Consider the following 11,247-nt stretch of genomic DNA (forward strand, 5'->3'; position numbering starts at 1 on the left):
AAGCATAAATGAAAGTTTACGAAATTAATGTGTAATTCCAAAAAATCGTTTCTTAAATTGTCATTTTTTAGAAATGATTAAATTGTATACAGAGCAATGCGCAAGTGATAAGTGGATTAAAATGACCTCCACTATCTACAGAAAACAATAAGAAAACTCACTGTTTTCATTACGGACCATCTTGGAGCCAAGTGGTTCAGCCGTAATCAATACAAACAAGATATTGTTTTTGTAGCCACAAAGAAGATCTAACTGAAATGCAATGGCCCCAAAGCCTTCGAGAGTGCGAAGTGGGCGATAGGAATCGGAAGAGGCCCGATCTGACGAAGCGAGGATGCGATAATTGGAGACACCGTGCGCTTCTTTATATCTTTGATCAGTTGAATTACCCTGGACTCCCACCAAAGGTTGGGCCACGGTGATGACGCGGGTTCAATTGCGTTGGCAGGTATTTAGTCGACGCCGCGCCACTTGACCAGATAGGCAAAGCGTGGGACCCACTTTCCGCAATGCTGGACATGTGCTTCTTCGCATCGACGACGATACAAAGGGCGGGAAAATAAATCAGACGAGCAAAACAAAAAAAGAGGGAAATCGGAAGAAACAAGAAAGGAGAAGGCGGCATTCCCCTCGAAACGGGGAAACTCTTCGCCGGTGCTCACGACGGCTTCGTTCGTCCCCGATTCTTCCTCCGCCCTCGGCTCTTCTCTTATCGTTTCACAGGTGAGTCCGATCCTCTTCTACCCTCTTCGCGATCTCAATCCAGTTCAACAGCCAGCGTCCCCACGAGGACTTTACCTCGAAGTACCGTCGAAATTGTAATCGCAGGAATCTTTTTTCGCTGCTTTGTTTCTCTGGGTATGGATCAAATGATGTTATCTGTGGATCTCCCTTTTTTGGTGCCTCTTCTTTCTTTCACCAGACACGCGAAGACTTTGCTAGGGTTTCTCCGGCGGCCTTGTGGTCTGATTTGGACTATTTTCTCGTTGATATAGATTCGGAAATTAGTAGCAGAAATGTCTAATTGTGGAAGCATTGTGGTTCCGTGTCGCAAAGATTTCATCCTCTTTCTTGCATCAAGACATCAATTTGATGAACTCTCTATGACATTCTTTGATGAGAAAGGTTATTTAATTGGGTACCGTGGGACGTGAAAAGGATGAGCACGAGTTTACTTGTATTAACTCGTAAATTTTCGAGCCTTTGTATGGTATTCATTGATTTTCCATACCGGATGTGTCTTCTAATCGAATGCCTCTTCTACGAGAGGCCTACTCACCAAGCAACACAGAATTTCTTTTTACAGAATTGTGGTTGCTTCTTGGATCATCCAAAACTTTTTTTATTATTATTTCTGGAAGATTATCTAGCTGGTTAACAAGAAGTGGAAAGGGACATAATATTGAATAAATAGTAGGCACTAAAACAGGAAGTATTCAACGCGTCCTGTGTATGTTTCTCAATGTTTGCTTAGATTTCAGCTCATCTTGTAGCATCAAGGATTGCCCAAATGTAAGCATTCTCATGAAAAGGAAATTAGTGTAAGATTGGAGCTTCTGCTGCCTTACTTGTCCCTTTACCTTCTTCTTTTCCCTTCTTTTGCAGATGGAATTTAGTTGGAGTTTCTTAGTGTGGTTGACTCAGTAGATCATTCAACTCTAAGTCTGTTGATCTATTCAGCATCACTAACTAAGATCAGATAGTAGAAGATCATACCTTAGTGGCTTACTTGTACTGCCTAGAAAGTTCATGAATTTGGCATTCTCATTGCTCTTGCTACAATTCTTGTAGGCATGGAACGTGACCTGGTTAATGCACCAAAATTTGATTACTCCAGTGATACTGATGATTTGAAGTATGTGAGTGGACTCAGCACAATATTTGTGGCCACCATTCAAGAAGTAAAAGACCGGGTTTCCCAAATAGAATTAATCTTCTGTAGCCAACTATTTCCATGTTTGCAATCAACATCAAAGCTCTTACAGAAAAAGCTTGCTGATACCAGGAATGCAATGGAGGCTGAATGGAAGAAAAAAGAACATGCCCTCTTACATCAGATTGAAGAGCTTCTTTCTGAAAAGAAACATTGTCAAGATGAAATCCAGCAATTGTGCAGTTCATTAGAGGAAAGTAGGACAAAGTTAATGGGCACTGAACAGTTGGTAAAGAAATATGAATTAGAGAAAGGACAACTTATGGACGAAGTTGAAAGCTTAACAAGGAATGAGGTAATAATTGGTGAATTGAAAAGGCAGCTCGAGCAGAAAACCAGTGAAATAGCTGAGGGGAAGGAGTTGCAACAAAGTTTATTAGAACAAAGTGAATTGAATGATAAGAAATTGTCAATTGAGCAAGCTAAAAGAAGAGAGTTGCTTGAGGATTACAACAGGTTGAGAACAAGTTACAAACAATTGAAATCACAATACCTTTACTTAATCAGGAAGCTGGATAACAACTTAGAAAATGAGCATCACTTGGACAGGAAGCAGGAGGTAAAGAGTTCGCCAAGGTCTTATCCAAAAAAGAGAAGACTCCAAGGTAGTTCTTTCTTCTTCCCTCATTCTTAAATCAAATATAAAAGGTGTTGTGGTTGCACTGATTCTAAACAGTATCAAAAGCTTCTTTTTTCCCTTGTTTGATTTTTAGCATTGAGTAGTAAGGATAACTGGAGGTTAAGGTTTGAGCTACCTTTTAGAAATTATTTCAATAAACCTCTTTTCTTAGTATTGGACTGTTATGTATTTGGAGCTTATTTGATAGACTCGATAGGGTGACTGTTTGATATGCACAGATTATGAAGAGAATGAAGAGGAGATTACGAGCATTGCATCTCAGACAGATGAGACAAAATCTGAGGGTGGTTCTCATGAAGATCCTGCAGTCCATCACGATCTTCCTTTAGTTAAAAGATTGACCAATGGTTCCCATGTCACTCATTCATCTTACCGCCCATCCATTCTGCCAAAGTATACTGTTGGTACCACCAAATCAGAGCCAATAGCTGGTGAAAAGAAAGGCAGTTCATCTTGGAGGGATACTCGGGCTAAAGAAGCTCGTGGTGTGGATCTCCATGATGACTTTCTTGACACTCCTTTGGAGATCGTGAGGAACATAAACAAGCTCCCCTGCAAAGAAGCTCAAGATATTGCAGTCCCTCCAAAAGATGTGGATTTAAACAATTATGATGATGAAACACAAGATATGAACACCAAGACTATACCACACCAACAGTGCATTTCTGTTCTAGGTCCAAATAAAGGGGGATTTAAGTACGTGGAGCCTGTAAGGAAGAAGACTGAGCGGGAGAATCTTAAAGGAGTTGAATGCCAGCAATGCAAGAAATTCTATGATGCAGTTCTGCTCGGTGATGATGGTAATCCAGATCATGTGAATAGGCGCTGCGAACATCATGATGGTGTGTCAAGGCATCGTTACAGGTATGCCCCTCCAATGACACCTGAAGGATTCTGGAACATTGGGTTCGATTCAGATATGTAGCTTTTGAAGCATTATGGATTTATATGTTATTTGCATTCGTTTCCAAGTCCTGTATGTGTTAGTTACTATGATTCTGAAGCTCAAGCAAAGAAATAAATTTGTTGCTAAATAGTTTTAACTGAAATCAGTAAAACTTTTTGCTAGTTCAGAACAATTTCAGAATTTTGAATCGTCTCTACTGGAACCGGAATCATAGTCTTTTGATAGCTCAGAATAGTGAGCTCTTTAATGCTGAATGAATTGGCATGAAAAATGAGATCAAGCAACTACATCTTGTGGTATTAGTATACTGATGGCAAGTTCATGGTATTTTTATTTTTAATATAGCATTTTTATTGAAGAGATGGTATGCTGACACAAGGATAGTTGAATTTGCCAAATATATATGCTCTTGTTTTTGTTGTATTATCTTTGGGTATCTGGGCATTGCATTCTATTTTGAGAAAGAGGACTCAAGGCACTTGTTCTTAAGGAAATTGCTCGGGTGCTTGGTATTTGGAAAATTCAACTTCATCTAAGAAATGTTCACTCTTTTGCTCTTTCGGTAATTGCCATTTCTTGGTCTCTGCCATTCATTTTCAAGCTATAATCTCTTGCAGTAGTTCTTGTTTTCAAGATATATTGTGATGTGAAATAGACTTGACTTGAGCTGCACTTACACCGGATATTGTTTCTCTTCCTCAAATAAACTTTACTCACATTAATTTGATTTCTTAGTTTTAAAGACTAACAAGTTTATGAGGTTTAGAGAGGAATCAACATCAATATAAAAAAAAAAAGAAAAACTTAAGGCAATGTTAGAGATAAATCCCCCCATGCTTTTAAAGACTCACGGATATATAGTAGCTATAATGGTTTCTTCTCGAGCTCCAGGGACCTCTGGCAATGATGGATTTGCAGTGTCTAACCCTACCGCGAACAACAAACGTGGGGGGATTTGCTATAAATCCCCCCATGTTTTTAAAGACTCACGGACATATATTTGCAGTGTCCAAGTTCCTAATTATTTTATTTTTCCAAAAAGAGAAGAAGCTCTAATTAAGCATTAGCAAAATGAGTACAAAGTTCCCCATCGGCATCATAGCTGATAATACAAGACAAATCAGTAGGGAAAACAAAATTCCACATGTAAGTGGATTGAGAGGTTTTGGTGTGATTAGCCATCCAGTTAGCAGCCCTGTTAGCTTTTTTTGTGTTGACAAACTCCACCAACTCGGAGCAATCAGTCTCTAGAATCAATCTGTTTATTATGCCCTCTTTAATTGCAATCTGTAGTGTCCTTGACAGCTAAGGCTTCATATTTCATCAGGGAGTGCTCCCCAAAAGACCTGCCACCAGCAATAAGGCATTCATTGTCCATTTAGAGTCCCTAAGAAAAAATGCTGTTTCCCCCTGATGCAGAGAGGGGTTAACAGAACCATGAATGTTAATCTTGATCCAGTTTGATTCAGGTTTCATCCATACAACATGTGTTTGCCTCGTCTCCATCCTCCCTTCAGAAGAGGATCTATCAACATAGGTTAAAGAAAAAGCCACTACTTTAGACAGAAGTGCTCGTACATTAGGTTGCACACCATTAAATTTCACCCTGCCAAAGTAGCCACAGCCCATTTGCTATAATTACAACTGCAAGGATCGTTGGGTCAGACTCCACCTGACCGTATCCTTCCCTACCCAACCTCCCTCCATCCACTCCCCTCTTGTGTTGGAACTTGCAATCTCTTATGGACCAGTTTCCAACATAACACCCTCAATTTGAGATTCATTTGTTCAAATTTAATAAACTTGTTCTTCTTACCGTAACATACTGTCTAATATATACCAATTTGATAAGAGATTGATATGGACGGTAAATACTAATTTGTTGATATGCTCCATCAAATCATGTGATGATATGTCGATACATACCATATCGTTAATTGGTTAGTAAATCGGTATGAACAATAAGATGAACCATGTTTATAAGAAGACTTAGTTGTTGGACTAGAAATGCCATTATTGGATGGTTTTCAAATCAATTTATCATCACAAGATGATTGAGACAAGGCAATATCACATATTTGATTACAAATGTCATCATCAAAAGATTGTTTAAAACTATTTAGGTTTTGAGCCATTACATTTTAAAGTTGGTTTCCAATAATATATAGAAATATCAAACAATCTAACTATAAAAAAGAACAGAGATAGAGTTACCATTACCTACAATCTTAAAGAGACCCCCCTTTAGTTGATCAATAGCATCAACAAGCAACTTCCAACTCCAACTAGAAACTCGGTTGCTAGAATTAGACAATGGTTTGATAGCACTATATTTAGCATGCACCATGCACCACTTGAGACCAAAGAGATTGATCCTCATTAAGATAAGCCACAATTCTTTTAACTTGGAGGGCATACTTAGCGAGATTTATAAGTCTTTAATACCAAGGCCACCTCTATCTTTAGGAAGGATGACTATTGTCATGATCTTTTTGCCTAAGAAATCGTTTGATGATTTGTTCAATCCTATTTAGGATAGGTTTAGGCATCCAAATAACACTTACTGAGATTGAATTAAGAACAGACTTAATCAAAACAATCCTGCCAGCTTGGGAAAATAAAGAACCATTCCAATTACTAAGTCTCTTCTCAACCTGTTGGACAATAGGATCATGGGCTGAAATAGGATAGGAGCAACAAAATACCCAAATATTTTAAAGGAAATAAAACATCCTTCATGTTCAAGACAGAAGAGAGAGCCCTCCTATTTTATCTACTGGTATTTCTAGGAAACAAAACAAAAGATAAAGGTAAGAAGATAATGGATCTCTTTCCGAACTGACTCTTCTACCTTCAAAGGAATTGAAGGGGAGTTGTTAATTAGACATTGTAGCTAAGAGAGGAATGACAGCTTCCACCAGAACGATTTCTAAGGCTTCAAGCAACATCGAACGTGGGATGCGCGCCGCACTCTTGCGCTAAGGACAACTCCTCGAGAAATGATGACACCAACTAGGAGACGACGACGGAGAATTGGACCACCACCGTCCCTCTCTCGAAACTGTGCACGTCCTCCTCTTCCTTGGACTGCTACGAGCACAGCATTCGAAACCCCTCCTGCTTCCCGTCTTCAAGGTTTGACTTCCTCATGCCCCCTCACGCGATCCAAGAAACAGCACCTCACCCAACCTTGCTCCCTCAGTCCCTCCCTCCCTCCGCCCGTCACAGAACCTCTCAAGACGAGCGTCCACAGAGCTCGATCATCTCCGCTCGCTACCTCGAGAGAAAAGAAAAAGAATCTTTCTTTACGCTGGAACCGTTCCAAAATTTGGCATTTTTTTCACCTTCGCCGATCTCGAAAGGAACTCCTTTTCTAAACCCTATTGTGTATATCCGAAGGAGAAACCCTCGCCCGACTTCTGTCACAGAAGAAGGAGGCAAGTAAAGCAGAGAGGCAACTCACCCGTGGTCGAGGCGGGAGAAGGGAAGGAGGGGGCCGAGAATGGAGCGATCCGGCAGCGCGGGGTCGGCGGTGGTGACGATCGAGTGCGTCGCCGGGAGCAGCAGGGCAGACGAGTGGGGCGGCTGCAACGGGGAGGAGGCGGCGCCGTTGCGCATTGGGGACATCCTCGAGGAGATAACCTTCGGAGGGTCACCGCCCGCCCGGGCGGGACGCCGTCATGAAGCTCCTTCACGCCGCATTCCAGCGAGGCGACTCTTCTGTCCTCGTGCGGGCCCGCCGTGGCGAGCGCTCCGCCGCGCCGTACCTCGAGCTCCACGGCTGCATCGTCCCCCACCCGCCCGCCCGCGGGCCGCCGGCAGTTCCTACTCCTCTCCATCCGCGACCCTAACTACGCCATCATCGCCCTCGTCGACCGATCCGAGCCCGAGTGCATCGCATCACAAGGCAAAGAAAACAAAAACAAGAAACAAACCCAAAACGAAGATATAAAAGACACTTTCAAAACTATTTAATTTCTTTCCAAATAAATCATTTATAGCAATCATAAGGAGTCTTTGCATTTATCTTCTTTAATTGATATAACCCTCTAAATATTACATGCTTAGATTACTTGTTATCTTTCATCAGCTAACCGTCATGAAGCTCCTTCCCGCACCGTGAACACGGGAGCACCGACCGACCTTTCGGACTCGGCGAACACTAGTCTGTGTGAGGTCGAGGACTACCATCTCGTTTATAGGGTTTCATCGACATATCGTCTGTAACGGACGACGACAGCGGCGAGGGCGTCGAAGCTCCTCGTCGTCTCACGGGTCGGGAACGAGAAGGTGCTTCCCTGGATAGTCTCGACCTCGGGCGCCATCCGCTGCTTCGACACCATCTCCCTCAGCCATAAGCTCTCGCTGCACCGGCACGCACTGAAACCCATTCTGCTTCACTTGCTCATGTGGGACGCATCTGCGTCCGCGGTTCCAGGAGTGGTCGAGCAGCACGAGTCCCCTGCTCTGGCGCAACCCAGAGTCTTCGTGCCGCGACCTTGCTTGCTGGAGGTCCGACGGCGCCGCCACAACATTTCATGTCGAGGCATCCGTCGGAAGAGGAGGCTGTGACGCCGCCACTGCCGTCGCTAGCACCACCATTGCCAGCAGGCGAGGTTTCCCCCGACGCCATTATCGGCAGGTACATGGTAGTAGATGTGTCGTTGAGATTCCGCTACTCGAACGCGAGCAGCGACTGATTCTTGTGCACCGTCCTTTCCAACCAGAACTAATGTTTATTTAAGGCTTTTGGCGCATCTTGTGCACCCTAGGAGTGGCATTAGCCTTTGTTCTTGTCATTGCGATAGATGATGGTTGCTGTTCCATTCTAAGATCCATAAACGCTGACTTATATGCTCTGTAAGCACCAGAATACATGGCTTCTGAGCAAGACAATGAACTTTTAGGAACATCTAATTCAACACATTACTCATCAATTAAGCACTAGATTAATTGGTTTCAACAGCTGTTCTATGATGTTTGCCTATGACAAATCACATCAAATCAATAGCAATTCAATCAAGAGATAATACAAATCTGCAACACCGAGATTTAGCAGAATAAAATTCTCCCATTCAAATAACAGGATGAGCACGAAACAAAAACTCGAGATTCTTCTTGACAGTCAAAAGTATTGCACATACCAACTATTTTGAAAAATAGAATTGTATCAAACAGAAATGGAGAAAAAACTTTTATATTTAGAAGACAAGCTCATGAGGTTTCATTCCTGACCTAAGCGAAAATCTAGCACCCAAGTAGGCCTTCAAGTCTGGGACTGCTTCGATGGCTTTTATCAATGGGCCATCCACAGCCTTTTGGTCATCCTTCTTCTCCTGAGGGAGAGACTTGGTTTCCTGCATTTTCCAAGAGAAGAAAAGGAGTATGAGCAGGATAACAAACAAAGAGACGCCACCCTTAATCGATCAACACATTGATTCAAGGACAGACCTCTTTTTCAGTCTCGAAAAATTCACCTTCCCCTTTCTTTGTCTTCTCCTTTTTCTCCTTGGCGAAGTATTTGTCATGGAACTTGTCAGCATTGACTCCCGATATGTCAACCTTGGTAGATGTCGCAACGACGTAAGATTGATTTACTCTTCTTAGAGGCACTCCATTAATCTTAAAGGGCCCTACAGCATCCAGATTAAGTGAGACGCAAAACCAAGAACATAATTCCATGCTAATTCAGTCTGCTACGAAAAGCAAGAATCAGCAATATCAAAGAACATTCAATACTCTTATACGAGGCAAATAGGATTGTTACACACTCATTTCAAACAAATAACTACTGTTATTTGACTTCATATTTCGCCTGCAAAGCCTCAGAACAGGCAAAGTGAATATGCTATTGGACAACACTGAAAAGGAACAGGTAGAAATTTGATTATAGTATATGCCGCTTCACTCGTTTAATTTGACCTTGCTTATTAATGCCTCAACTTTGTACTGGTGTGGTGCTGCTGGGTGCAACAGGGTTACCTGCCTTTCAAACACAAGTATGAAGATAAACGTTATTGGTGTCTACGACCGAGAGAGAGAGAGAGAGAGAGAGAGAGAGAGAGAGAGAGCTTCCAAAACCAGCAGAGCAAGGCATTAAAACATCTTTTATCAGATATTGGTGGGTTAGAAAGAATCGGATTAAGTCGCCATTAGAACAAACTCGATGCCCAATTCATGCTTGGAATTAGGGTAGAAAACAGTAACAAATGTATCAGATATTGAGGAAACCATATCTATTTTCATCAGAACTGGTGGTTCGGAAGGAATATGATTAAGTCAATAAGTCGACAAACATGATACCTGGTTCAGGCCTAGAATCATGGTTGAAGATGGTCAGTTATATGCAAACTTTGATCTGTATGCTTTTACTCAAATACCGGTACTAGAGTTATACTAACTCCTGTTAATGATATTTACTAAACGTAGATACCAATCTGATGTGGATGTAGGATGCAATCAGATTTAAGGCAGATATACATGTGAACGTCAGATGAACCGAAGACCTCTATCTTTGATCTCCAATGACTTTGGCAATCTTGATCATGTCACAGAAGAAACCATTCAACATTCTGTCAATCAACTTTGATTGACATGTGAACTAAGTATGGTTAGAGGGACCATATAGAAGAAACCATTCAACATTCTGTCAAAATGTATTACTTAAGCATGAGTTATCTCTGATCTCCATTCTGACAAAGTGGCCAAAATTGTCAATCAGCATTCAACATTCTGCCAAAGTCATTGGAGATCAAAGAGAGAGAAAGAGGGGCCACTTTGTCTAGTTAGAGGAATCATGAATGGTTATTCCTTTCATGAAAATTGCCCAACATAAGATACTGACCGCATGCAGAAATAACAAGGAACTAACATATTTTGTTATCAAGAAATTAACTTGACGTCATTACATACTCTTCAAAACAAATTTCTACTAGTATGTAAAGAAATCACATAAATGAAGAAATACCAATCTATCGTTGCACACAAGAAGTTCAGAAAAGAAGCAAAGGATCACTAATATCAGCAGATGATGTAGTAGGTAAACAGAAGCACAACACACCAGATTAACACATCCAGAGACACTCACCAGTAACCAGAAGAAGTCCGGAAGGCAGCTGCTTCAGGAAGACGACCCTCTTTCCCATGAACCTACCAGCGAGAAGGATCAGAACAGTCCCCGGAGTGATGCTTGCCCTACACGCCACAATAAGCATCACAAACAGCGAATTTGAGCAACAAGGGAAACAGCAAGACACAGAGAACAACCGAAAGTGACGGCGGCGAATCCATGTACCTGAGCTTTGTAAGCTTGGGCTTGCGGCGATTGGGGATGGGAGTCTTGACATCGTCCGCGGGGTAGAACTTCGGGGGCTTCGCGGACGACTGCGCGGGCTCGGCGGGCTTCGGGTCGTGGTGGGGGAAGGAGCCGCCGTTCTTGGCCTTGATGGCCCAGATCCCGCGTTTATGGTACATCTTCGACCTCGAGAACTTCCCGATGCCTCGAATCAGGCTAGGGTTCCGGCTCGCTGCCCTCACTTTCTTCGGCGCCGCCATTGCAAGAGCGATAGACCGGGAAGAGCGAAAGGAGGACGAAACCCTTGAAATGGCACGCGGCGAAGGAAAACGAGGACGAAAGATGGAGGCGTTTTATTGGAGGTAACGGGAAACCCTAGTCGAGTGTACACCCATCTAATCAGAATCATCTGCAATTTGATGGACGGTCATGATTCTACCCTAGAAATGAGGTCGAACCCATCAAATTGGTTT

The 11,247-nt window shown here is 42.4% G+C and overlaps 2 protein-coding genes across 2 annotated transcripts; one reads left to right on the plus strand and one right to left on the minus strand.

Annotated features, from left to right (window-relative positions):
- The first annotated feature begins 490 nt into the window (after window positions 1-490).
- Window positions 491-3,586, plus strand: LOC103979971 (protein gamma response 1). Its single transcript, XM_009396248.3, has 3 exons — window positions 491-723; window positions 1,792-2,538; window positions 2,792-3,586. Exons 2-3 carry the CDS (start codon window positions 1,794-1,796, stop codon window positions 3,496-3,498), a joined length of 1,452 nt encoding a protein of 483 aa, XP_009394523.2. The 5' UTR covers window positions 491-723; window positions 1,792-1,793; the 3' UTR covers window positions 3,499-3,586.
- A 4,982-nt stretch (window positions 3,587-8,568) lies between these two features.
- LOC103979970 (large ribosomal subunit protein eL6) lies at window positions 8,569-11,115 on the minus strand. Its single transcript, XM_018822831.2, has 4 exons — window positions 10,775-11,115; window positions 10,568-10,674; window positions 8,932-9,113; window positions 8,569-8,837 (listed from the first exon to the last, which is right to left on the minus strand). Exons 1-4 carry the CDS (start codon window positions 11,032-11,034, stop codon window positions 8,682-8,684), a joined length of 705 nt encoding a protein of 234 aa, XP_018678376.2. The 5' UTR covers window positions 11,035-11,115; the 3' UTR covers window positions 8,569-8,681.
- Between the last annotated feature and the right edge of the window lie 132 nt (window positions 11,116-11,247).

Source organism: Musa acuminata, chromosome BXJ1-3, assembly GCF_036884655.1.
Source record: "Musa acuminata AAA Group cultivar baxijiao chromosome BXJ1-3, Cavendish_Baxijiao_AAA, whole genome shotgun sequence".
In the NCBI taxonomy this organism is placed as follows: domain Eukaryota; kingdom Viridiplantae; phylum Streptophyta; class Magnoliopsida; order Zingiberales; family Musaceae; genus Musa; species Musa acuminata.

Excerpts from the sequence above, each read along its gene's own strand:
- LOC103979971 (XM_009396248.3), top strand. The coding sequence starts at position 1,794 with ATGGAACGTGACCTGGTTAATGCACCAAAATTTGATTACTCCAGTGAT. Across the intron at positions 2,539-2,791 it reads AAAAAAGAGAAGACTCCAAG|ATTATGAAGAGAATGAAGAG; the intron begins GTAGTTCTTTCT and ends TGATATGCACAG.
- LOC103979970 (XM_018822831.2), bottom strand. The coding sequence starts at position 11,034 with ATGGCGGCGCCGAAGAAAGTGAGGGCAGCGAGCCGGAACCCTAGCCTG. Across the intron at positions 10,675-10,774 it reads CCCAAGCTTACAAAGCTCAG|GGCAAGCATCACTCCGGGGA; the intron begins GTACATGGATTC and ends TGTGGCGTGTAG. Across the intron at positions 9,114-10,567 it reads CGGACTTCTTCTGGTTACTG|GGCCCTTTAAGATTAATGGA; the intron begins GTGAGTGTCTCT and ends TGGATGCTGTAG.